A 27,176-nucleotide genomic window follows, 5' to 3' on the forward strand; every position below is an offset into this window, starting at 1 on the left:
TCAATCATTATTCAGGTTAGTCATAACTGTTATGAAAGTATATAAAACAATGCATTACTGAAAAACAGTATGAACTAAACAGTTGTATAAGGCAATAACTCAAATGATTCAATTAAAATAGAAAACAAACAAGCACGTTTAAAACACGTTATACACGCCATACCATACACATAGGGCGGTTGCTTTAAGTTCGACTTATTTCAACAAATGTGGAAAAAAATAACCAAGAAAAAAAAAACTACTCTTGAAATAAATAAGTGATTTTTACAAGCAGTTTATAACAGGGATATCCAGTAGGTGGCGGTAGACAATTTCCTCCGCAGACGCGCGCAGCAGAAGAAGTGTGCTGCTCTCCGTTCATCGCGCACATTGACAGGTAGCTACTTCACAAATCTCAATCCGTACAAACGATTCACACATCCACTCACTGTAAACAAAAGCCAATATAGTCGTAAATGCTCATAAAGCACAGCCGTGGCGTCAGATTTTGTTTAGCTTTTCATAATCAAATAGACGGGAGAAATCTGTGAGAAGCTCAGCTAGCCGGCGTGCTAATGATACACAGATATGAGTAAGCAAAATGACAATATGATGACTGTGCGACATATTTAAAGCTCTTTGGTTTAGTGCGAGGCGTATGCGACCCATGATATGCTTTAGGTCTTTTCTTGTATGTTATTAAAAGCGGATAGTTTTTAGCGGATAGCACAAGTTAGGTGTGTGTTGTGTGGGTCAGGATTTGCTGGGTTTCGGGGAGTGACGGATTATTTGAAAATAATTGGTTTATTATACGGACTCACTTAAGACATGAAGGTGCTTGAGACCGTCATGTCACTGCAGGCTGAATTGGTTGTCAGTTATTTGTTTGTGCACTGCATACCGAACTGGAAAATGGCTGCGATCCCATGTTTAAGATGTTAATGTCCAGATTAGATTGTGGGTCGATGTGAGGTGCTTTGTGTCCAAAGAGCGTGGTATACGTACACGACACGCCCAGATTTCTGCAGATCTTAATGCACCTGAATAACAGAATATAGTTAGGGTGATGTCACCTATCTTTTATTTTACATTAAAGAGAAGCTCTTTTTTTCTCCTTCAGAACCTTATAGAGGAACGCCTGTACACTCCCTCTCCCCCTCCCACTATGGCTGACTCCATGGAAATAGATGATTCTCTGTACAGGTAAGACTGAAACAAGATCAAGTTGGTTGTCAATTAAAGCGAGACAGTTTAGTATCATACCCAGAATGTCATAAATGAAAGCTCCTTAATGTGTGTGTTGTGTAGTCGGCAGCGGTATGTACTGGGAGACAGTGCTATGCAACAGATGGCCCAGTCTGCTGTGTTTCTCAGTGGAATGGGAGCTGTTGGAGTCGAAATAGGTGGGTGTTTCTAATATATCTTACCATATACCGCTTGAGTTGCTTTTACATACTGTCACAGAAAAAACAAGAGATCATTACAGATTTTTTGAATCCGCAATTTAAAATGTATTGTTGCCATCCAGTCCGGTTTCTGTTGAACTTCAACAAAACCTCAGGAGTGACATAAAGTCATCCAACAGCAATGTGAAAGACTGACAGCATGACAAGACACTTAAAGACTGTAATAAAATCACGTGAAAAATAATTTGACTAAATATGTTTTTTTATGTATTTCTTAGCAGTATTTTAGGTCTGAAAAATGTTTCTCCGGTTTTCATTTTCTGCAAATTAATTTCAGATAGAAACTATATTTTTATTATAAAAATATTGTTAGTAGTTCACACAATTAATTTTCCTAAAATCATACCTATAAATAGTAAATTCACAAAAACTGAAATTAATTTTGAAATGGTCTCTTCATTTTTCCGTGGCTTTATATGGATTATGATTTCTAGAAGTTACACGGGTCATTAAAGAACACCTGAACTCCAAAAGTAAAAAAGAATCTATATATACTGTACATCATTTTATAATTAGTCAGTGTTGGTTATATTATCTTTCTGTGCAAATAATACTTAATGTTTTACTAAAATTCCTGATGTCTTGCAGCAAAAAACATTGTTTTGGCAGGAGTGAAGGTGAGATTAATGGCTTTCTTATCCTCAAAAATCTTTTTTCTATATTACACATAACGGTTAATGGTTTTATTCTATGTTCTGAGACTTCGTTTGCATGTGTGTTTGTAGGCAGTCACTCTCCATGACTGTAAGCGATGCGATGGTTGGGATCTGGGCACCAACTTCTTTATCAGAGAGGAGGATGTACATATTCAGAGGAAAAGGTGCGGTAATGTTAATTCACACAGACGCGTGAATCTTCAGAAGAAACTAAATCCGCTCTGCTCAATTTATCCTTTAGTATTGCTGCTTTTTCACCTAGTTTCTTTGTATATTAATCAGAAATAGCAGTGGCCATTGAGCTACTTGCAACATTATGCATTGTATTATGCTTGAACTTTTTACCGTCATAAAGAATCAAAGTCAATTTTGCTTTCGTTGTGCCATGTAATCCACTCTTTCTCTCAGGGTGGAGGCCGTCCATTCTCGAGTGGCCGAGTTAAACCCATATGTTCAGGTCAGCGTGTCCAGTGATGTTCTGGATGACACCGCTGACCTCAGCTTCCTAAAGAGATATCAGGTTTGTCTCCACTGAGGACACAAGGAAAAGTTTATAATATGTTCTTTTATAGTATCCTGTCTTGTGAAAGAAGATGTTAATTTCGTATGCGACGTGTCTATTTGTTTATTCTTGTAGTGTGTAGTATTAACCGAAACGCAGCTGAACTTACAGAAGCGGATCAATAACTTCTGCCACGCACAACAGCCTCCTATCAAGGTAAAACATTCCCACACCTAATATATAAACAGAACTGCAATTAAACAGAGATCTAGTTGCATGTATGCGACGATATGATTTCATAATGTTTTGGTGTAGTTCATCAGCTGTGACGTGTTTGGGATCTCCTCGCGAGTATTCTGCGATTTCGGGGACAGATTTGAGGTGTCCGATCCGACAGGAGAGGAATCAAAAGAAATTTTCATTCAAACCATCAGCCAGGTATATAGCCTGATCCTTCAACTTTTTCTATTACATTCACTTCTGGTTGCTCTTATAGTCTAATAAACAGAATCTCAGCTACAATACTCTGATATTTAGTTTTCATCCAATCACAGGGCACCTCTGGGGTGGTAATGTGTATGGACAGCCGAACACATGGTCTTCAAACAGGACAGAGTGTGTGTTTCAAGGAGATCAACGGCATGGCTGAACTAAATGGTACCACACACCAAGTTACAGGTACATACACAACCCCCAAATACAGTAAACATACCTTTGACCTCAGGGCATTAGAAGCATGTGATGCAATGCAGTGCATGTGAAAAGGCTTAAAGTCCCAGTGAAATAAAAATTTACAATGGCAATTTTTTTCATGGAATGTTGCAGCATTTATTGTAAATAGTTTATCAATGTGGGTCATTCTCTTTTTAAAAATCGTGGGCCCTCATAATCTGAAAATGCACTTCCGTTCTGTAATGACTAAAAATCTTAGATGATGTATGTTAGACGGCTTGGGCGGAGCATCCATTAAGACTGTCTGCTGCCAGTTCCATTTCAAAATGCATTGCCTGTTGTATAAATCCAATAAAATCACAGGGAAATACGAAAGCGACACCCACTGTTTTCTCATTCAAAAATTCTGTCATTATTTACGAACCCTCCTGCAATTTCAAACTTGCAGAACACAAAAGAAGATATGTAGGTAACAGAAAACCATCGTTCCTCATTGACTTGCATTGGTTTTCTGTCCATACAATAGAAGGGAATGGGGAACAATGGTTGGTTACCAAAAATATCTTCTTTTGTGTTTTGCAGAAGAAAGAAAATCACGCAGGTTTAAAATGACATCAGAGTAAGTAAATGATGACAGAATTTTCATTTTAAATGCAAACTATTCATTTAAAGGCCAAAAATGTAAACAATCTTCAGTTTGTTGTTCAGTTATTCCATTAACAATCTAACTGTGGCTTGCGTGTACAGTTCTGTCTCCCTACAGTTTTGCAATTGGAGATACTTCTTCATTCCAGCCCTATATACATGGAGGAATCTTTCGACTGGTTAAGACCCCTAAAACCATCAGCTTTGTATGTCAACACTCTCAATCATTCAGTCAGTCGATCTGTATAATGGTGGTGATGTTCAATGAACGAACTGTTTCCTGTCTCTGTTTGAGCAGGAGACGATGGAACAGCAGTTATCCGACCCTCAGCTTCTCACTCCAGACTTCAGTAAACCAGAGGTCAGAATCACAACCTCTCTCATTGCTAAAGAACATATTCAGACACATTTCATGCTTAATTCATGTTTTCGTTCAATCAGGTCCCTTTACAACTCCATGCCATCATGTTAGCTTTGGGTGCCTTTTTGGAACAGCACGGCAGACATCCCAACATTGGGTAAATAACTTCCTTCTCTGTCTCTGAGGAAATGACATACATTCTTATATTTTTGTCACAACAAATAATGCTAATAGAATATTTCTCTGGTCTATGTAGGTGTTTGCAGGACGCTGAACTTCTCTTGAACATCACAGAGGAGATCAATAAAACACTTAAAAGCAAGGTGAGGTTTTAACCAACACTCATTCACCTACGTGTCATTTCCTGTTGAGCACAGATCGCATTTTTGTCTTTTAAACTCAAATGTGTGTTGTCAGATGTGTATAAATGAGGAACTGGTGAGGTGCGTTTCTCGTTGTGCGAGGGGATGTCTCTCTCCTCTCGCCGCAGCGGTGGGCGGCATCGCGAGTCAGGAGGTGCTGAAGGCTCTCACTGGAAAGTTCACCCCTCTTCAGCAGTGGGTAGGTAGAAGGTCACAAGTACTTTGTGCTTTATGACATCAAGATACAGAGAGATGGGAAACTTACTTTTTTTATGTGTGTCTATATAGTTTTATCTTGATGCAATGGAGGTAGTTCAGCCTCTCCAGTCTCTCCCCACTGAGGAATTTGCCTCAAGGTGAGCTTGACATCACATTTTTCTTTTTGGGTGTACTATCCTTTTAGATAGTGATTTTGTCAAGTTGATGTGTTTGCAGGGGTGATAGATATGATGCATTGAGGGCGTGCATCGGGGAGTCAATGTGTTTGAAACTGCACACGTTTCATGTTTTTATGGTAAGTAAAAGATATTCAATAAATGGGAAATGCTTTTTCAAAGTTCAGTGTCACACATCAAAACCTAACCTTTTAAGAACACCTCTATTGTTAGCGTGTATTGATATCCTAGTAATGTAGACAAGATAAACACGCTGCTTATGTACTTAATATTCAGGTGGGCTGTGGGGCTATTGGCTGTGAGATGTTGAAGAATTTGGCACTGATGGGTGTGGGGCTAAACAGATGCTCGGGACAGGTGAGGATACGCACCAGAGTGGACCTGACACCTTTTTATCAAAAACTGACTCAAGTTTCTCTCTTTAGATTTGCATCACCGATCCAGATCTGATTGAGAAATCCAACCTCAACCGACAGTTTCTCTTTAGGCCTCAGCACATACAGGTTTCTTTTCTTTTGTGGTCAGCAAAGTTAAGACGTTTGCCCATCAGTGTTTCAGATGCTTAAACGTCTCTCTTTCTTTCTCTCCGTAGAAGCCAAAAAGCACTACAGCAGCGTTAGCTACATTAGAAATAAACCCAGAATTGCATATAGATGCCCATCTGAACAAAGTGTGTCCTGCTACAGAGGACATCTATAGTGATGTTTTCTTCTCCCCTCTTAACGTGGTGGTCACAGCACTGGATAACGTGGAGGCAAGGAGATACGTGGATAGGTAACCCTATGAATTATTTTCATTTGGAAGATTTTATCATGTTTTGCATGTGTGATTTATCTATGTTTTTGAACTCGCAGTCGAAGCGTATCCAATCAGAAAGCTTTGTTGGACTCGGGTACAATGGGTACGAAAGGACACACGGAGATCATCGTCCCAAACCTCACTGAGTCCTACAACAGTCATGTGAGTATATGCTATATGCCAGGATGTTTTGCTTGGCTTTGCTTGGTCTGTTCACACGTGCGTTTGTTTCTTAGAGAGACCCACCTGAGGAGGAAATTCCATTTTGCACTCTTAAGTCTTTTCCTGCTGTTATTGAACACACCATACAGTGGTCCAGAGATAAGGTCAGTAACACACACATATTTCCATTTTAACCACGAACATTAGTGTCATTCTTCAGTTTATGTCCCTACAATATACTGAGTTTATCCAGAGGGACCCGTTCACTTTTACTATTTGGTTATTCTCAGGAAATCTTGGTTTCAAGATGTCAAACATGATTTTCTTAAAAACACTTGCCTCAACACATTTCCTTTGAATTCATTAAAACAAGGAATGTCATGTTTAAAAGCATTCATTTGTAAATTTTTATTGACAGTTTTACAAAAATGCCCTAGTTCTCATTACCGTAACTATTTGAACCATTTAATAGTATTTAAAGGAGTGTTTTGATGTATGTTCTTGTGTTCGGCGTGTGTAGTTCGAGAGCTCTTTCTCCCACAAGCCCTCCATGTACAACATGTTTTGGCAGAGTCATCCATCACCACAGGATGTGCTGCAAGTGAGAATATACACAACACGTTTATCTAAACCCTCTGATTCAGCCAGCGCCGTCGTCTGATTCCATTGCTTCTGTGTGTGTAGAGGTTGATGACTGGGGAGAGTATGGAAGGATCGTTTCAGGTCATCAAGCAGTTGAGTCGGAGACCCACCCACTGGGATCAATGTCTAGCACTCGCTCGGCTCAAATTCGACAAGTACTTCAAAAGAAAGGTACTGGAACCAGTTAAACGGTTACTAAAGTATACACATTTTGCAGGACACTGTAATATTCAACATGATGTAACATAATGCGTTTACAAAATTCCATTATCACTTTGACAATTCAGGCCTTACAACTACTGCACTCATTTCCACTGGACACAAGGCTAAAGGACGGCAGTAAGTCACAATATTTAGCCGCTCGTGGACCGAAGCTGCTTGCAAAGTCATCCGCTCATGTGTTTTTCTCCCTCTGTATTCAGGTCTGTTCTGGCAGTCACCCAAACGGCCGCCATCTCCTATGGAGTTTGACCTCAATGACCCACTGTCAGTATCTGCTGTTTATTCTCTCTCTCTCTCTCTCTCTCTCTCTCCTCTCTCTCTGATGTATGAAGATGTTTGTTTGATGCAATTCAATCTTTTGTCCTCCATCAGGCATTTTAGTTTTGTTGTTAGTTCATCTCGCCTCTTCGCTGGAGTTTATAATATTCCATATTCTGAAAAGGTAACAGGAATATGTATACACCTTGCTTATAGGTTTGATCATTTGATAATTTTTGTTGGTGTTGTTGGGCTGTTGAATCATTCTTGAAGTTGTTTCTATGTTGAATCATTTATAGAATCTTTCCTATGAGGCTGTGTCGAGGGTTTTAGCTGGAGTGGATGTTCCCGAATACAAACCAGCTGAAAAGGTGTCTGGTGTTAAGGTCACTCCAATAAAGCCAAACTGCTTTCTTTATCTTTAGTAAATCACTGGTTTTGTATGTTTTGTGTTAGCATATAGAGACAGATGAGAGCATTAAGAAGCCTGATCAGGTGAAAGTGACGGTGAGCAGTGAAGAGGAGAGGGTGGCCATCTTGCAGCTACAGGAAGCTATCAGCTTAAACTTTATCACAGCAGGTTTGTTTGCCACACCAGATTAGTTGTCAAGGGGTTTAGTGGTGATCAACGAGGTGGGCATACTCAAAATTTCATGAAGAAATATGACTCAATTTCCACATTAAAACGAGTAATGAATCAAATGAAAACAAATGAAAATAATAGTTTAAAATACACATTCAAAGCAGTGTTTCTCAACCAGGGGGCCCCAAGGGGGCGATGGCATCATTTCAGGTATCCTCAAGATAACCTCGTCAAAATGAGCATTAAAACAATCTAAAACAATGAAAATGTCGAGATTTTTCTTAAAGGAACAGTTCAGCCAGAAATGAAACATTTTCAACCCTCAAGTTCTTCAAAACATCTGTACATTTCGTTGTTCAGCTTAACACAAAGATATTTGGAAGCATGCTTGTAACCTAACAGTTCTGGGGCACTATCGTCTTTCATAGTAGGAAAAATGGTCTATTGCATTATAAAAGTAATTTTAATATATAACACATGGTAACGCATCTTATAATGTCTCGGGAATAATTGTAACTACAGCTTAAACATTATAACACTTTTTATAATTCTTTACAACAACATTTAATGTATTACAACTAGAGCTTTCAATCGATTAAAATATTAAATCACGATTAATCGCATGATTGTAACTCATGATTAATCGCAAAAGCACATTTTTATCTGTTGTAAATGTACCTTAAATGAATACTTTTCAAGTTTTTAATACTCTAATCATCATGGGCGTGGACAAATATTGATGCTTTATGCAAATGTATGTTGTTTATTATTAGTGATAGAACAAACATGAAGACTGGACATGTTTAAAATGTCATAGATGTTTTTCAAAGAACTTGTTTTTGTCTATTACACACATGAACAACAAAACACAGGAAAAACGCAGGTTCCCATAACATACACAAGCATGTTTAGATTTTCACACAACGTTAACCACCTTACACATGGAGCATAAAGAACATTGACATGTTTTCAAATAACTTGTCTATTAAACGCATTCAAAAAAGAACATAGAAAAACCAGAACAAAGAATTTTGTTCAATTTTAGGACCTTTGAATACAAGGGGCTTTCGGTCCGCACAAATTACTTTTCGAGTTCCGGAAAAGACTTGCCGGAAGTACCCGCTTTTTTTTTAAAGATTTATTTAGGGGCGTTTTTTGCCTTTATTTGGACAGCTGTTGTGTAGAGAGGACAGGAAGTGGGTGGATATTTGCAAAATCCATCAAGTAGATGGTCATACGTTAGCCCGCAGCTAAACCCGACTAGACTATTGTCTCTTATTTTTGTCTGTCTTTAGAGAGACTACGCATGACTCCGTTGTTCTTTGAAAAGGATGACGACGCAAACGGGCATATGGATTTCGTAGCATCAGCGTCTTCCCTTCGGGCTCGTATGTACGCCATCGAAGCCGCTGACCGACTGCAAACCAAACGGATTGCAGGCAAAATCATCCCGGCTATCGCCACATCCACTGCTGCTGTCGCAGGACTGGTGAGAAAGAAACATCCAATCTTCCCTATTGCTTTAAATGTTTTATATATATACAAATAAATAAACATCATTGCGGTTTCGTGTAGGTGGCTGTGGAGTTGATCAAAGTTGCCGGCGGTTATGGATTTGAATCATTTAAAAACTGCTTCTTCAACCTGGCCATTCCAGTGGTGGTGCTGACAGAAACAGCTCAGGTCAAGAGAACCCACATCAGGTGACAGAAACACACAAAGCATGCTTTGATAAAAACATGGTCATGAAAGCCCGTTTCTCAATTTCGTACGCTTTGCTCTTTTTGTTTTGAGCAGAGACGGTATTTCCTTTTCTATCTGGGACCGGTGGACAGTCTTCGGTCATGAGGACTTTACCTTATCTGATTTCATAAGTGCCGTCAGGGTAAGTTACACGCAATTAATAATCCGAAGAGCATCTTTATGATCTATTTGTTTCAGCGAATGAGTTGCATCGTAAGTGAGAATAAGCTTGACTTTCAGGAGAAGTATGGAATTGAACCCACTATGGTCGTACATGGAGTAAAGATGCTGTATGTTCCGGTCATGCCCGGCCATACCAAAAGACTCAAACTGAAGTAAGACCCTTTTTTTGGTCATAATTGTTCTTCTCTTCTGCATTTCCATAATTTTCTTTTCTTTTACATCGCAGAATGCATAAACTGATCAAGCCCTCGGCAGGCAGGAAGTATGTTGACCTCACTGTATCATTTGCCCCTGAGGTGGACGGGGATGAAGATCTGCCCAGTCCCCCAGTGCGCTATTACTTCACTCGGGAGAGCGAGAGCAACACAGCCTGACACACACACACACGCACGCTCTCTTTCTCCTCTTTCTTGGCCCGTGGACCACTAGTGGAGTAGCACTTACTTAATCTGTCTCAATGTATATAGTGAATTTTCATTTTCTACTGGTTTATTATTTTATTGCACAGCGTTGTCTGTCCAGATGCCTTAAGATAATTATTTTGTGTTTCAATGTGACAATATTAATGATTATAATCATGCTCTGAAGAGTAAAAGGAAAACAGTGTTTACACCATCCCCCCTGGGCTTATTATTATTCTAGTTTGTCCGGGCTGCAGTTGAAGGCTTGGAACATTCATTCTCATGGATTAACAGGCATTTATTTGCACATTAGTACATTTTGTGGGAGGGTTAGTTAATGTTATCGGTCAATGTAAGCCACATAAACACCAAAGATTTTGATCGGGGTTTAAAAAGTAGAGCGACGTTTAGAGGTTCACGACTGATCTCTGTGTTCATTGTGGCTGTCACGCCCGTCACGACCTTAGTTTTAGTGAAGGCACATCAGATCAAGAAATAAAATATTAAAATACTGTTGCAGTTTCGGAAGAACTGCATTTTGGCTTGAAGGCGTTAACAAATATATCACCACCACAGTACACGTCACAAGTCTTTTTCATATCCGAAGTCTTGTGGCATCAAAACCAGGCTTTCACAAGTTCCCAGCTGAACCGGCGACTTTGTTGATGTCACCGAGTCACCCTGAAGTGTCCTTCAATAAAGCTGAGTGAACTATGCGGTTCAATTGCGTTTAGCATTCAAGTGAACGACAGTAAAAAGAAGGTAATTTTGTGGCAGAATCACTGAGAAGCAAATGAGTCGTTTTCCATTCAGATCCTTTTAAAAAGGCAAACTTTGAGTTGCACAGAATTCTCGATCATGATGTCCAGCATTTACAGTTTCAAGAGAAGCCTAAAGGAGTTAAACCAGGTGATATTTGAATAGCTGTCGTTGTGACTACAGTATTCAGCAGAAATACAAATAAAATTGAAATTTGAAGTCCAAATGGCGTTTGAGTGAGCTTTTGTCTTTTATTTTTAGAATAAAGCACATGAAGGTATTTTACGGTGATATTTAAAGAGTAAAGATCTGATGAGACAATTTGGGTGCTTAATTTGCCTTTCAGGTTTGACCGGGCTAATACCCACAAGGACAATGACTATAATGAGGAAACAATTTTACAAACACAAGAATATGAGTCAAGTGCATTTAAAATAGTTTATTATAGTTTATTTAAAAACATACACCTGCTATAAAAGCCATTGCGTTTCAGCATTTTGTAGGTTCTCTTAAATCGCTCGGTTTCAAAGGATATAATAAATACAGAATATGAAGATATTTGTCACACACTCACTCACTCTTGGCTACTCTTTCCAGTAATTATTGCCTTACTACAGATCTAAATTCAGTTCATATTCTTACGTCACAAAATAAAACAAACGATATACAGGCAACTGTTAAAATCTTCCCATCTGAATGACAATTAAAATCTCAAATATTAACAAAGCTAATAGAGATGTTAGAAAAACAATAAGAGTTTGCTCACGTCGATGGTGCTGAATTGAATCTGTGTGTATTTGATATCAAAGTGGCATGAGATTCCAGTTCATCTATAAATGCACACGAACAGCATACAGTACATACAGAGGATGGGCTTTCTATTAAATCTCTTTTGTTTGCTCAAAGAATTTCTGAATAAAGGGAAGCAGAGTGCTCAGTGCATATGCATAATACTTTCACCAATACATATTGGTCAATTGAAGCTTTGGATGCAGGAGTGAACAACACGAGACCTTATCTAGGTGCGCATTTCTAAGGCACAACAATGCAATGGGGCTGTTCATTCAAGAAAATACAATTCTGTCATCATTTACCCATCCTCAGGTTCCAAACATGTCTACATTTTTTTCATTTTAGGGGGCTCTATTGATAGTAGAAGAAAAACAATGCAAGTCGATGGTGCCCCAGAACTGTTCATTCTTCTTCTTTTGTGTTCAACAGAGCAAATAAATGTATACAGGTACTTGAGGGTGAGTAAATGACATAATTTCCATTTTTGGGTGAACTAGCCCTTTAAGAGAGCAAAGGCAACAAAACACATAAAACCTTGTTATCTGAGTATTTTTTAAATCTATAAAGACGTGGCCACACTGTACAGAAGTGTTACAAGTACGTATGTGGAGTTGTCTTAACGTTAGTTCCACAAGAACTCAATTATGTTAGCATGAAATGTTTAACAAGGGTACCGTAATATAAAGCGTCACCAATGAACGTTTCATGTCTCATGCAATGTTAACATTCAATTGCCGGGCAAAACAGAATTTGTTTTAGCAGAAAGTTACAAAAATATTCGAATGGAAATGTAAAGATCTACCCGCAAGCTAAATGTGCCATGACAGAACATGCTCTCTACGTAGTCTGTTAAACATAACTGCACAAATAAATTATAACTCCTCACTGATCAAACAACAAAATAGACAATGCAAAAAAGGGGAGGGGAACATTTAAAACAAAACCACTCCACATTTCTAGAAACCACAAATAAAAGTGATGCTCAATCTCATGTGTACTCACATCACAGTCAGTTAAGGCCTCCCGGACATGAACTAGGACTTATTGTCGCAAATCATGCGTCCGTCAATAATGCTTTACAAGTTTCAAACCATTAACTTTAGTTAATGCATTAGATCTTATAAGATGAACATGCAATTGTTCATTGTTTGTGTATTAACTAATGATTATTTATACCGTATGAAATGTAAAACAATGTATTAGAATACGTTAAAATGAAAATGAACCGAAATCAATAAATGCTGTAAAACTGTTTTTCGTTATTATTTTATTCTACTTACTGCATTAACTTAAGTTAAATGAATAAATTCTCCTGTAGAAATACATTTACTGTGTAATGTGAGACATCTGCAAGACCATCATAAAACAAGGATATTTATCGTTAATAAAATAATAAACAGATATATTTCTTGAAAATTGGATTTGTGTGCTACCTCATTCTCCTCAAAATAATAAAGGACATTTAAGTCACATTTTACATTGCGGTGTCAATGTGGTTGTATTTAATCATACACCACCTGAAGTCAATAAGTATTTTCTTTGTAGAAACATCAATTAGGTTGTTGTTGTTTGGGTTGAAACGCTCTTTATGCAAGTACAAGAACGTCTATAAAACCTTAAGATATCGGTTTGCCAAAACGATTATCGAATTAAGCTAATCCAACCTGTGTAACATGGACACTGTGAGGAAAAGTGCGACCAGCATCAAGCAAGTGTAAATCCAGTAATCTGAAAATATTTTTCCAGTCCAGAGGAAAACCAGTTGTACACATGATTCCAGTTTTGACATTAATGTCTATGCTTGATTGTGCTTTAAAGAAAATTGTTGGAAACATTGTAGAAATATAACGTTCATTCTTGGGTTAGATCCTGGCTCGATCATTATTCCATTTCTGCATAAGAAGTTCAGGGGTTCGTCACAATGTTGTTGGCTGGCCAGCAGCTGGAAGCAAACATATTTTTGTAAATCTGTTCGTTTTCAAATATCCGAAAACCTTATTTAAAAATAAACATAAAAATTATCTGTCACACTCCAAGAATGCTGAAAAGTGAACTCAATGTTGAAATTCTTTATCCTGTCTTAATAAATTAGTAAGCCACTATAAGCAAGCCATTTGTAGGATGATTCAAAACTGTATTACTCCATGGCGCTATAATTTTGTATCATTCATAAATGCTAAATCATATTTTATAAACCATATATTGGCCTGACACAGCCCCCTTTGCTTAACTAAGCGAGTCTGCTCGACACGTGACCACGACACATTGTTGAGTGTTTAAAAAAACATGGACGTAAAATCATGGTTGATATACAATTAATGCATCGATAGTATAATAACTCACCCCGTGACTTTATGTAACATTCATGACAATTAAGAAGGCCGTTTCGAATTCTGACATCTGTTCCGGCACTCGTGTCTCCAAGCAACCCTTTACATATGCCGCACTAGAACACAACAAATATTCACGTAAAACGATGCGCGCATTACTCACATAACACATTTGAATGCAAAGATAAATGAGCGTTACCTTGAAACACTGAATATGAAAGTACAGCCCCAAGCTTTCTATGATCATCGCCGCTCCTTTTCCCAAAGGATGTTGGCAGCTGGAGCAAAGCTTCTTTCCACTTATTGACCTGCAGAGGGTGCAAAGCCATAATTTACAGTACAAAACATACACGGAACTGTAAAACAAGGACAGGATTGGAAATGAAGTGCTAATGAGAAGAACATTCAGCATACGTGCATAAAGAGTAGGCGATGTTTATATACAGTGGGCTCCAAAAGTCTGAGTTTATTAATCAGGGGTTAAGGTGATGAATAAAAAAAGAAAAAAAATCATAAAAGTTAAAAAAAATCTTTAAATCTTTTTTACGATAAATAGTTAAATAAATATATATATATATTTTTATCTTTGTTTCACATTATTCTAAACCATTTGAACTATTTACATGCTTAAATAACAACAAAACAGCTTTTGCTCTCAGACTTTTGTCCCCAGTGTAAATATATAATGATGACAACAAAGGCAGAAATGCAGTTTAAAACATGAAAAGAACGGGATTTTGTGCACATAAGCATTCAGCATTTTTCTCACTGGTCATGGCTTATAATCCTGTTGCACAAATTTGCGACTGTGTAATACACCAAACTTAAAGCTGTACTTACTGTACATGTCAAGCAGGTGCATCTTATCTCCATTATATATCCAGTTCAACAGCATAAAACATTACCTTTAAGCTTATTTGAGCCTAATGTGATCTTTAGTGCAGTGGTTTTATTGGGTTACGACAATGAAACAGCATGAAACCATCAACACTGAATACATGTAGAAACACACAAACAATAGTCGTTTGTTGAGTTGAGAGAGAGAATACAACAGGCCCTGAATACAGTTTTAATGTTAGCGTTTGTTTTTCTACTAAAATCTGGGTCCTGATGCAGTTGAGAACCACTGGAGAAAAAGCTCCTACCTGCTGGGGGATGGAGGCGATGTGTCTTGTGATGGTGAGGGTGATTTTGATGGGTGTGTTCCTAAAACGTTTTCGCACGACCCAGTCCTGCCGACAGCCGCACACACACACGTACACACAAGCATAGAGAACTGTGAAAGTCATGTGCAGAAATGTTCCATGTGCCCCCAAAAAAGCTCAAACTGATCTGATCTACATTCTCCACATCCAGCAAAGCCGAGCAACATTTGGCACGCACGTGACCATTCAAGCCAGCATGCATTCCCATACACACACACACCTCCTCATCCCTGAGCTCTGACTCTGGGGTGGACTCTGGTTACGGTCCAGCGAGGCAGTTTTCTTCAAATCCTCTTGTCTGCTTTTAGATTTACAACTCCATGAGCTATCTGGAACAGCACAAAAAACAGAGAAAATGTGTCAATTGAACTGCTCTAGAATCTCGGTTTGAGACGCGTGTGTTTGTGTGTTACCCTGTATGAACTGCAGTTGTGGTGTAGCTGTTTGGCTCTCCTGTGGTTCAGTTTTCTGTCCGTTCTGCTGAACTGGTGTGCTCATTTGGTCAGGGCTGAGACACAAAAACACAAATAAACACCATTAGACATTTCCAATCTGCATAAGTTGTGATGTCAGTTGTCCGTTACCCCTTTCTCATCTAAACAGTACCCAAAGCTGCTACAGGTTTAATATATCTCCACCTGTCTGTCAGTCCATTACTCTGGTTCATCTGTGCCTGTTTCTCCATCATTTCCTGTTTCCTTTCCCAGTCAGCCACTGAGAGGACAATGGTGTCATGTGGGAGCTTGCTGAGACCGGGATCCTGCATCACACTTTTGGGGGACAAATCTGACGTGCGAGGGGTCAGGGTTTCCTCCAGAATCCGCCTCTCCTATAGAAAAAGACCTAATTAGTACCGGGCTAAGAGTGGGCGTGGCCATGTAAAAGAACGAGTGGACACACCTCCTCGTGATGTCTCCTCTCCTCCTCCTCCACTTCTCTCTGCGCTCTCTCCCACTCTTCCTTCAGCTTCTCCTGCTCTCTCTGATATTTCTCCTGTTGAGAGAGACTAGATAGTTAAAGCGATAGATGAAAACTCTGTCATCCTTTATTAACCCTCTTGTCATTTCAAACCTGAATGACTTTCTTTCTTTCTTCCGTAGAGCACAAGAGAGAATATTTTGAAGAATGTTGGTACCCGACCCATTGACTTGCATTGGTTTTGTGTTCATACATGGAAGTGAATTGGTACTGCGGTTGTTCGGTTACCAGTGTACTTGAAAATATATTTTTTGTTCTGTAGAAGAAATAAAGTCATGCAGGTTTGAAATGACAAGAGGGTGAGTAAATGATGACAGACTTTTATTCTTAGGGAAGGGTCAGTTGTGACAGAATTGAGAACAGGTAATGGAAAGGTAAGAACAGCCTGAAGAATTGCAGGTACAGGATAGCAGGTGTGCAGTTCTATCAGATAAACCCCAGACTGGCTGTTGTACCTGCAGCAGGCGTTCCTGCTCTTGTTGCCATCTCTCCTGCCGTTTGCGCTCTTCGTTAGGATCCCACGTCCAGTGGTTAACCCTTTTTGTAAGGTTCAACATTGGGGTTTCGATCTGATGCACGAACACGCACACGCACGGAATAAGAAAGGAAACAGAGAGGAAGAAGACAGAGTTCATCTACACTTGAATTGTTTTCTTCACATCAAAGTTGAGTATCCACCATCCGTGAACATGCCAAACACACTCTTCACAAAAAAGGTGCTTCAAACGGTTCTTTGATGCTAGAGAAGAACCTTTTGCTTCCATTAAGAACCTTTAACACCTGAAGAACCTTTAACAGCTTTTAAAAAAGGTTCTTTAGATTATACAAAAGTAAGAAAGAGAACCTTTGACCGAATGGTTAAAAAAAGGTTCTTCTATGGCCTCAGCTACTTTATTAACATTATTTTTTAAGAGTGCAGGCGGTTCATTTTTAGAATTTGGTGGTCTGATTGGTAGAGTACCAAAAACGATACAGCAACTTTTGAGTATTCAGGTCTAATGTGTTTACTAACAAGGAAACAGAATGGAGAAAAGGAATTGAGGAGGAGATTCTGGACGTGAAGAATGAGTTTAAACACACGTGCAATACTTACACATTCACTTGAGTAATCGATCACCTCTGTGGAAGAAAAACAAACAGTGACTTTAGAAACTAAAGAAACTAAATTCACCTTAACATCTACTTACGCCCATGAAAGCAACAGTACAGAAGATTAAAGTGGTACACAGATACGCATGGAATACATGTGCACATACAGGGAGAGAGAGCGCGAGAGTAACAAGAGAGAAAGAGAGACAATAACGTTATGACATTAAGCGTCTATGAAAGAACAGTTTACCCCAAAATAAAAATTCTGTCATCATTTACTCAACCTCAAGTTGTTTCAAATCTGTATACGTGTTTTGTTCTGATGAACACAGAGAAACATATTTGGAAGAATGTGTGGAACCGAACAGTACTTGGACACCATTGAATACCATGGTACAAAAAATAAGATATTTTGTACCAGTTCCAGGACACTTTTGACTACCATTGTCATTTTTCCTACTATGGTAGTCAATGGTGGAAAAAGCTCTTCCAACTATATTTCTCTGTGTACATCGAAACAAAGGAATTTACACAGATTTGGAACAACTCGAGGGTGAGTTATAGATTTTTGGGTAAACTGTCCCTTTGTTTCCATCTGGTTTTAGCATCAATCTCTGGTAAACTGCTTTACCAAAAGGTTTGTATGCAGGTTGATTGTAATGTAAACTGAAGCTCAGCTCTGAGAAGAATTTAAAGAGTCTTGGCCAAAAATGACACGCGTGGTTTCTTGACCACAACATTTATTCTACCGCAACAGAGGAAGATTAATTGTAGAGCGCAAGTTCCTCATTTAGCTTTTTTAATGCATAAGTGTAAGTTGTCAGGTCCTGTCAGTTTCTGACCACCCCTGAATGTGGTTTGGTTGGACCTCATTTACACCTGTATGCCTGTGAATGGATCACACGAGATGGATCTTAATACTAGATGTAAACAGAACCAAGGACTAGAAGGATGTATTCTTCCGAAGCTGTGAATATAAACATCAAAACAGTAGGAGATAAAGCAATATAACATAGACTAACACTTTAGATATATAGAGGTGTACGCGACTGCAAAATGCTCAGGCTAAATATCCTCTACAGTCATGAAGTGCTGACATATAACTTTGCTATAAATGCTACAAATGTTTGGTGAGGACAAAATAACACGTAAGCCCAGATGGAATCTGTTCACTTTTTCAGCATTGCTTTTATGGGACAATCTGCAAAAATACATTTAAACAGGGTGAAATGTGTTAAGTGCAGCAAAAAGTGAAATGCCGTGTCTTTTCAAACCATGATGGTGGCCAATATGTATATGTAGAAAAATGTATGAATAACAGACAGTTCTGTTGCCTATATGTGCTTATTTGGAAATGTTTTTTAACCTCTTTAGTGCACATTGTGCCCTCAGCAAACAAGCATATAAAATCGACCTTTATAGAGGAAACTATAATGGATGAATATGATCTCATCCGCCGCTTATGGAAAATAAAGCTCTATGCGTTAGCTTATCTATCGGTTTTACCTGTTGGAGCGAAGAACTCCCAGCGTAATTTAGAGCTACTTGAGGAGCCTAACAGACCCACACAACACCAAATGATACCGGCCAGAAAAAAGTCAACGACAGCGAAAGAAAGAGACAGGGAAAGGTGGAAAAAGACAAACCAGAAAAAGGAAAGCCAAAGGAAGATTTAGAGGAGGGGAACGAAGGACTTAAAGTGGGGGAGTTGAGTAGGAATTCACCTTTAAGAAACTATTGGCATTCATTCAGTCATTGACCAATCACATTATGAGAAACTGAGCATGTGATGCGGCGGGATTGTATTACCTGTCAATGACTGTGAGTATGAAGTCTGGTCAGCTTTGCTGGACTCAGTAGTTGAGTTAACATCACATGAACTCTGAAGCGAGGAACAAAGCTTCAAAAGGAAGTTATTGGAGATACTTATTACATTTAACATGAAAAAAACAGGGGTTTTAACAAATCAAATAGTAAACTATAAATAAAATAAAGAGAACGTTGACTACAAATAGTTAAACAGATGTTCTATTTATTATACATTTTTAATTAATGTCATCAGAAATTATACAATAAAGTTAATTTATCATTTTTATAATATTCATATGTTATTGCAAATATTAATATGACAAATATTCATATTAAATCAAAAAATATTAACCCGAAAGTGAAAATAAAGGCCCACCTGCTCTGTGCTGGACGTGTCATTTGGTAGGAGGGGGTGTGTCTGAGTAAGTTCAGTCACAATGGTTGTCGTGACAATGCAGTTACGCTTCACAACCGGTTCAGGAATTGTCTGCTTTCCTGTTAAAATAGGCGAATATAAGATATAAGCATCTGTTCCAATCTACAGTGCTTCGGTTTCAAAGGGGTCATATCATATCACGTCACATTTGTTTGAAATATTTTTGTGTTTCATCCATTATTTTACTCTAGGTTATTTATGTTTATCATTATTATTAATACAAAAATCATTATTATAATGCAGTTATAACCGACCATTTTCCAATGACCCTTAAAATAAACCGTTTTGATTTTGTCCACTATAACAGCTTTTCTCTTCAGTAACAATATACAAAAGATATCAAATTCTATGACGATTAGATTAACACCGTTTAACCCATTAGTTTAAATAGATGCACTGTTTGGGACTTCGGAGGAGATTGCGAGTTGTCTGAAAATAACAAAGTGATTTCTCATGATGTGACCTCTTTAAAATAAGAAAAACATATAATTCATATAATGTTTTACCTTCTGGTTCTGACTGGGACTGTGTAGATGAGATGTCTTCTTTGCTGTTTTCTTCCTGAATGCTAAGAGAAGATTTGTTTTCTTCCTTTACAGTCGCTTTCTCCTGGTCAGGAACAGACACGGGTGAGTTCTGCTGGTGGTCTGGAGTTTCTAACATATGTAGCTCCTCATTTGGTTGACTTTGAGTGGCCGGCTTTGAACGGGTGGAGGAGAATTGGACAGAATGCACCAGAGAGCCTATAACACCACTCGGTCTGTTGTCGTCCTGTGTGCTCTCGCCATTCAAACGCACAGGCCCATCGGTCTGTATTAAAAACAAAAAACACACAATAACGTAAAAGAGTAAAATTTGGCCCTGTCGCTGTTGCTTTACAAATTGTAAATATGATCATGTTTGTCAAAACAATTTCTCGGTTCCTGGTTATTGTGCAAAGAGAATCTTAAAAAAGAAAAACTAATGTGGTTTAACCAAATAAATAAATGAATGTAAACGAACCTTCAGTGGCTTGCGAGGCCCCTGGTTGAGTTTGGGCTGACTGTAGGGTTTTGGGGTGATAAGAAGAACAGGCTTTGAGGATGTAGGAAGTGGACGTGCAGGCGCTGGTGGGACTTCTGGAGTTTTGATGGTTTTGGTAGGTGATTGTTCAGGTGTTTTGGGCATTCTCTGCGGCTGGTTCGGTGTCATTTGCTGGTCTGTAGGTAAACTGTGCTGTGTCGGGGAAGTTTGTTTAAGCTCTGCAACCTCTGCTTCTATTGTATGCGGGGACTGTTTCACAGACTCATGCAGAGGCGAGGTGTGCACCGGCGTAGTGCCGGAAGGCAGTTTGGGGAGCTGAAGTTTCTCCAGTATGGCATCACTGATGGTGAAGCGGAGCGCGTAGTGTTGAAGTACGGCTGCTTTCTCCCCTGGGGTGGAGGCCTTACAGTACTGTTGATGTAGCTCCTGTTCCCGACGCTCTCTGAGAAAAAGAAATAAAGCTTGACTGCAAGTTCATGGGTTTGATTCCATGGAAACACATGGGCTTTTTTCACAATTGGTCATTTCACTATTATAATTCATAATTGAAAATGAAAATTAGTGAATCAGGGTTATTATAGTTTACTAAAGCTATGAAAAAAATTATGTTAATGCACACAAATTATTAACTGAAAACAAGTAAAAACTAAACAAAAATTGTATTTAACATATAATACATATAATAAACGTAAAATACAAATATGTAATAATAATTAATTCATAAAATAATAAATATTGTTCAAATTTAAACGGACTTAATACAAAATACTAATAAAACTAAAACGAAACTTAAAAAAACAAAACTATAATAACCATTAAAACAAAACTATAATAACCATAATAATTCCTATGTCTTACAAGACTATCTTTGAGTGTACATTAGTACACTTACAGTATATGTAAGGGATAATACACAGCTAGCCGTGCGTTAAAGGGTTTTAATGCACAACGTGGTTGCCTCCGGTATACATACAGTATATATATATATACAGTATATACATCCACACAGTGTATGGTAAAAGTTAAGAGAGCCAGACTAAGAGTTAACCTAAAATACGTCCTTTAAGTACATGAACCGTGCCATGCAAATCACATCCTGCGCAAAATTTCTGGCCGTATTTTGAAACCAGATTTGCATGTTCAACGAATCAGATGCTAATACAACACAGACAACCTATGCAAATAAACAAAGCTATCTGCACCAGGTAACATTTTGCAATAAGATATACGCAAAGGCCTTCTGGAGGGTGTACACGTTTACGTCTCTCACTTCTCCTCTACAATCTCTTTGTAAGTTTTGATGCTCTTCCTGCGATGGCCAGATCCTCCATCCGTGGACATCAGCTTCTCCATCATCTTCCTCTCCTCCTCCTTTTTGATCAGATCCTGAGAGGCACTTCGTCTCCGATTCTTCCAGCGTGCCAAGTCCTGCGCACAGACGCAAGAAAATGTACACACATCCAAATAACACGTGCATATGTTTTTGTGTGGGTTTGCATGATTCACGTCTTGCCACTGGTCCTCCTCCTCTTTGAGTTTGTTGTACTGGTTGTGTAGGCGCTCGTGTCGTGATTGGCTATGCGGCTGAGGGTATGACATCTCGTCCTCTTCATCGCATATGTCAATCAAACTCATACTCCTTTGAATAGCAAACAAGTCAAAAGGCAAGTTTGAAAATTGCGTTCAGACAAAGGAAAGGTGAGAGCAAAAATCTACATGCCTTCCTTTGAGTTGTTGGCAAGAAGTTCAGAGATGAAATGTTAGCATGATGCTAACTAGGAATGACGTGGTTAAGTAAGAGAAATGTTATCAAGACCATGTACAATACAAACAGAACAACTACAAGAAAACTACACATACTGTATTTGACAGTACATGTTCTCTCTACTGTTGTGTTAGAGTCGCTGCTATAGTGGAATGAGGTTAAAAGTATTCGCACACATTTTATTCAAGGGAAAAATGTATTCGACACAGCAAACCATGAGAAGATCCAAATATGTGTTTCACATGCACATCTAAAGGCAGGCTTTACTACGAAGTTTACATGCATAAAAAGGATAAACGTGTACATTTAGGAAAGGTTTGTATCTCAATGGAAATAGTCACAGCATGAATGTGTTTCTAGTACATGCAGATGCTCAGTTCTGCAGCAGCAATACAAAGAATGACAGACAGAAAAACTAACAAAAAAGAAACTTACTCTGTTTCATTAGAAACACTAGTAGCACTGTATCTAGGATATTAATAAATGAGAAAAGAATTTGAGCTATAAGAATAAAACATTAGGACATAATAAAACAATCTGTGAAGACCCTTCAAATCCAACACTATGCACTAAACACTATAATGTTTTTGTATAATATAATGTTTTTAATATACTTTTTTAAGTATATAGACCACGGCGGTCCAGAAAAACTTTTCAACACAAACGTTTGAACAAAATGCAACCATCAGAACAATCATAACCGAATAAAAATGTCAAACAAATATCTTTTACATTTTAATAATGTATATATGAGAATTAAAACCTCAAACCAGAAGTGCTTCTGGACCAGTGTTTACATCTTGTGAAGTGGTCTATATGTTTTTCTTTTATATAGTTTCTAGCTCCTGTGCAAGGACTATTGTCATTTGTTTTTTAATTTATGTTAAAAAGCTTAAAAAAATTATAAAAAGGTTAAACATAAAACAAAAATGTATTTAATTTATTAAAGGAATTAATACTAATATTTACACAATAAAACACTTTTTAAATGGTCTTTAATACCCTTTGAATCACTATCGCTCTGCCCTCTGAACATTCTTTAAGCTCATGTTATGATCTTATTACATTTTCACCCACCTCCCAACCAACTCTGTTCTGACTGAAAACTACTTATTTTCACATTCCAATCCATTTCTGGGAAATACAATGTTTGCGAATATCCCGTTTCACTCAGAAATATATCTGACAGCTGTTCAGCGTCATGTGGGGAAACTATATTTTAGGTTTATAGAGGGATGAGAAATGTTATGACTTTTCCTGTTTTTCCATTTGACAGAAAAGTTTGGCGATTACACCAATAAGCAATATAAACTGACAACAGTAAAATGTAGACACACACGCATAAAGTGCTATCTCCTTTCATGCAGAACACATTTCTTTCACCAGAACACTTGTTAATAATAACAATAAATTGGTCCTCAAAGTGTTTTCTCACATTGGGGGGAGATCATCATCTTCCAGCCAAAGGGGCCGATGTGAGGCTTGTTCAGGCATAGGGGAGGGGCTTTTGGCATTAGTCTCATCTTTAATAAGACTACCCTGTCCCATCAAACCCACAGAGCCCGACTCCTGCCTGTCCATCATCTGAGGGTACTTCCTAGGTGTGTCCTCAGCATCCCTTGGGGGTGGGGCCACAGAGCTAAGGGCGAAGCTGAGAAAGTTGCCATGGTTACTATAGTAAAGCAGGGCTGTAAAAGGGAGGCTGAGGAATGCATTCAAGTTTTGTGTGGTTTAGCTAAACCCTCTCTGTTCTCAGACCAGCCAGAGATAACAGAGATTTAAGAGGAAAGAACACAGTGATGTTTTAAAGAGATTGAAAATGAATACTAACAACAGTCAGTGGCCCTAAAACTATGTGGACACTTAAAGTGATGGAGCACTCAAAAAAAGAAACTTGTGACTTTGTTTACTCACCCTTATGTTGTTTCAAACCTGTATACAATTCTTCAGTGTGTCTTACACAAAATAAGGTATTTTGAAGATTGTGGGACACCAAAGAGTTCTGGGTCACTATTGACTATCATATGCGTTTTTTACTATGGTAGTCAATAGTGCCCCAGAACTGTGTGGCTGTAAACATTCTTTCAAATATATGTTTAGTGTTCAACAGAACTAAGAAATGTATTCAGGTTTGGAACAGCTTGAGGGGAAGTAAATGGTGACAGAATTGTCATTTTTGTGTGAACTAAACTTGTTTTGGCATCCAATGAGAAAGCATTTAAGTAAGCAGTGTTCATTTCACAGAAAGATCAAACAAACACACTTTGCAATTCTGCAAATACCGCATCTTAGGACATTCAGACAACTATTTAGTCACTAAATTCTACATTTGTAAGCGTAAATCTCGTGTCCAAATATTGGAGGCCACTGTAACACCACAATACAATTGAGCTAACAAATGCACAAAACAGGATAATCCGTTCTTGTTTACTAAACTTAAGAAACAGCAAGCCAGTCACAAACATTAGTAAACAGACAACATCCACAAAAGTCAGCGATCCACACAACTTTCATTCCTCCAGAAAGTTCCACACCAAGACCAACAGCATATCACAAAACCAATGTTAATATAAACTCATCCAAGCAATCTACTGTACTACACTAAACATATAAAACACTCAAAAAGACACACTTCATTCCCTTATGATCCGAACCTGTCCAGAGATGAATCGGTCTTCTTGAAGCACGACTGATTCATTCCAGTGATGGGAGAGGTTTTCTGTTTCACTGCACCAGGTGTGGGAAGAAATGCATTCTGAAACTGCCCCCCTCTTGATTTTTGGTAAGCTCCTGTTCTTCGTGCAAGCATGTCATCCTTCTCAACGTTTGCTAGGGGGTCTTCATCCCAACACTCATCGTCTTCATTGTTATCAACACTTGATGTGGGTAAACGCACAATGTCGGGGCTCTTTTGGGTGTTTGGTTCTTGGTCAGATGGTTCATTTCTGTCAAAATATCACATGCTTTTAAATCATTTTTCAGATTAGCAGCTGCACGTTTTGAGGTCTCATTTATCCCTCTTGCACAAAACTGTGTAGGATGTGCCAATGCATAAGAATATTCTTAGCAAGCAAACACGTTTTCCACCACTGCACCATGCATGTTAGTCACACGCATGATAAAGCCTCAAACTTTAGTAATTTTACTCTTCCCACCTCTGTCCAATCCTGGTTCTCTTCGTCTTTATGTTTCCTTCCAGATACTGTAGGTCTCTCTCTCCACTCATACTCATCTGGGTACTTCCTTTCTGAGCGGATAAAGCTGATGCAGTGACTTCTCTCTTATTGGCGGGTTTCGGCAGAAATCTATTATACGACATTCCATTGGATGTCTTCTGAAACGCCCCTGTCCTGCGAGCCAGCATGTCATCCTTTGCTACATCCGGTTGCCTCTCCTCCTCTTCATCATCATCATCGCTCTCATCCTTTGCTTTCACAGCGAACTGCTCTTCAAGCGCCCTGAGCTGGGCAGAGCTTGAGGGTCGTTCGAGGTCAAAGGTGACAGGGCTGGGGGGTTCGGGGGGTATGACCACGAGAGGCTCTGGGATTGCGTCTCCACTGAGTGAGAAAATTCATGATGTGGAAAACAGAGAAATAGAAAGTCAGAGAAAAGGAAATAAAGAGCAAATAGGAGGGAGAGGTACAAGCAGGAAAAGATGCAGTCCAGTAGGAAACAAAGCAACTGCAATGCAGCTACTTAAAGTTACAGACATAGACTGAAACACAAGCTTTTACTCTCTTAGACAAGCAGAAAAACACATTTCATTCTATTTCCTATTCTGTGATGTCCAGGATCTGATATTTTAATTCAAACTGGTGCTGTAAGGCATTCATGGCCGATCTTTCTTCTGAAAAGCTGCACTATTAAGTACAGTTGTTAGCATCATGCTAACAGCCTGACAAGGCATGAGTCATCCAGCTTCATAAACCCCAGTCAGATGAAGCCAACATGCTACTATTATTGCAGCATCGCTTTTCACATTCCCACATGCCAGCATGTCCAAGAGTATGTGCACGTGTGTCCAAGTTATTTTGGTAAGTACATCGCAAAATAGAATTTTTGTCTTGTATTTCAGTAAAAAAAATGATTAAGATACATTTACTTGAGAAGCAAAATGTATTAATATTGTGTTTTAAAAAACAGATCATTGAGTTTTTACTTTAAACAATGCTAGGGAAAAATAATAATGTTCAATTAAGTACTTGATGAAGAAGTCAAACTAAATGTACATTTAAGTTATTTGTTTTTAATGATTTTATAAAAAGAAAATTCTAAATACACAAATATTACTGTTTTATTGCTTAAAAGTGAACATGAACTTGCTTTCTTTGCAGTATTCGAGGTCTGAAAAACTACAGAGCATCTTTTCTGTTATTTTGACCTGTTTTCTCAGGCTTTCATTTTCTGCAAAGACATGCAAACAGAAACAATAGTTTATTTCAAATTTGGGAAAAATATTATTAGTAGTTTACAGAATAAACAAAAATCTTCGGTAAAACACCTTAGGTCATTTTAATTAAACACATAATTATAAATAGTAAATTCAGAAACAGTCCCATAATGCTTTCCGTGACTATATATATATTATATTTATTTAGAAAATAAGACGTTTTGCTTCTTAAGTAAATGTATCACAATTTAAGATAATTGTACTGGAAAAGACAAAAATACTAACTGAGAAAGTGCAGTGATTCCTCAGAGCAGGCAGTTCTCGACAGGCAGTGTGTGTGTGTATTCTTTGGTGAACTAAAATATTACTATAGACTCTGAAGGGGTCATATCATAAAACATAAAATTTTCCTTCACTCTTTGAACTAACATATTTTGTTTATACAAATAAACGGAATTATTAACATTTGTATCTAGCATACAATACCTTTCAAATGTTTTCCATTATCTTTGGACCTGATAAACCTTTGGATCTTAAAGCGTGCCAAAATTTGTTTTGTAGGCAACATTT

General features: G+C 38.2%; 2 protein-coding genes across 6 annotated transcripts in view; one reads left to right on the forward strand and one right to left on the reverse strand.

Annotated features, from left to right (window-relative positions):
* The first annotated feature begins 305 nt into the window (after positions 1-305).
* On the forward strand, positions 306-11,019 carry uba6 (ubiquitin like modifier activating enzyme 6). 5 transcript variants are annotated; one of them, XM_079463057.1, is made up of 33 exons: positions 306-376; positions 1,100-1,182; positions 1,288-1,382; positions 2,034-2,062; positions 2,171-2,265; positions 2,510-2,621; positions 2,739-2,819; positions 2,919-3,041; positions 3,158-3,281; positions 4,023-4,126; positions 4,219-4,281; positions 4,362-4,438; positions 4,538-4,604; positions 4,699-4,842; positions 4,932-4,999; positions 5,079-5,157; positions 5,315-5,395; positions 5,464-5,541; positions 5,631-5,812; positions 5,893-5,998; positions 6,073-6,162; positions 6,519-6,599; positions 6,683-6,811; positions 6,928-6,979; positions 7,063-7,126; positions 7,235-7,304; positions 7,420-7,491; positions 7,577-7,700; positions 8,999-9,192; positions 9,279-9,406; positions 9,501-9,588; positions 9,687-9,781; positions 9,856-11,019. In XM_079463057.1, exons 2-33 carry the CDS (start codon positions 1,145-1,147, stop codon positions 10,001-10,003), a joined length of 3,081 nt encoding a protein of 1,026 aa, XP_079319183.1. In that variant the 5' UTR covers positions 306-376; positions 1,100-1,144; the 3' UTR covers positions 10,004-11,019. The 5 variants fall into 5 exon arrangements, with proteins under 5 accessions (XP_079319183.1, XP_079319185.1, XP_079319182.1 ...); XM_079463058.1 differs by having other exon boundaries at positions 367-571; XM_079463059.1 differs by lacking the exon at positions 5,315-5,395.
* Positions 11,020-11,214: 195 nt separating this feature from the next.
* The window catches only part of limch1a (LIM and calponin homology domains 1a), a 33,917-nt gene continuing 17,955 nt past the window's right edge, over positions 11,215-27,176 (reverse strand). The window contains exons 14-30 of the mRNA XM_079462727.1: positions 25,372-25,773; positions 24,871-25,161; positions 23,652-23,867; positions 21,958-22,090; positions 21,722-21,879; positions 20,431-20,893; positions 19,935-20,238; positions 19,369-19,487; positions 16,550-16,663; positions 16,017-16,109; positions 15,755-15,945; positions 15,530-15,624; positions 15,337-15,445; positions 15,057-15,143; positions 14,111-14,219; positions 13,925-14,027; positions 11,215-13,523 (exon numbers count right to left, since the gene is read on the reverse strand). Coding sequence (XP_079318853.1) covers positions 13,498-13,523; positions 13,925-14,027; positions 14,111-14,219; positions 15,057-15,143; positions 15,337-15,445; positions 15,530-15,624; positions 15,755-15,945; positions 16,017-16,109; positions 16,550-16,663; positions 19,369-19,487; positions 19,935-20,238; positions 20,431-20,893; positions 21,722-21,879; positions 21,958-22,090; positions 23,652-23,867; positions 24,871-25,161; positions 25,372-25,773 — 3,013 coding nt within the window. The 3' untranslated portion in view covers positions 11,215-13,497. The remainder of the gene's footprint in view (positions 13,524-13,924; positions 14,028-14,110; positions 14,220-15,056; positions 15,144-15,336; positions 15,446-15,529; positions 15,625-15,754; positions 15,946-16,016; positions 16,110-16,549; positions 16,664-19,368; positions 19,488-19,934; positions 20,239-20,430; positions 20,894-21,721; positions 21,880-21,957; positions 22,091-23,651; positions 23,868-24,870; positions 25,162-25,371; positions 25,774-27,176) is intronic.

The sequence above is a fragment of the Barbatula barbatula genome (genome assembly GCF_947034865.1).
Source record: "Barbatula barbatula genome assembly, chromosome: 8".
Classification (NCBI taxonomy): Eukaryota; Metazoa; Chordata; class Actinopteri; order Cypriniformes; family Nemacheilidae; genus Barbatula; species Barbatula barbatula.

Excerpts from the sequence above, each read along its gene's own strand:
- uba6 (XM_079463056.1), top strand. The coding sequence starts at position 1,145 with ATGGCTGACTCCATGGAAATAGATGATTCTCTGTACAG. Across the intron at positions 4,439-4,537 it reads GGCAGACATCCCAACATTGG|GTGTTTGCAGGACGCTGAAC; the intron begins GTAAATAACTTC and ends TGGTCTATGTAG. Across the intron at positions 7,305-7,419 it reads ATATTCCATATTCTGAAAAG|AATCTTTCCTATGAGGCTGT; the intron begins GTAACAGGAATA and ends AATCATTTATAG.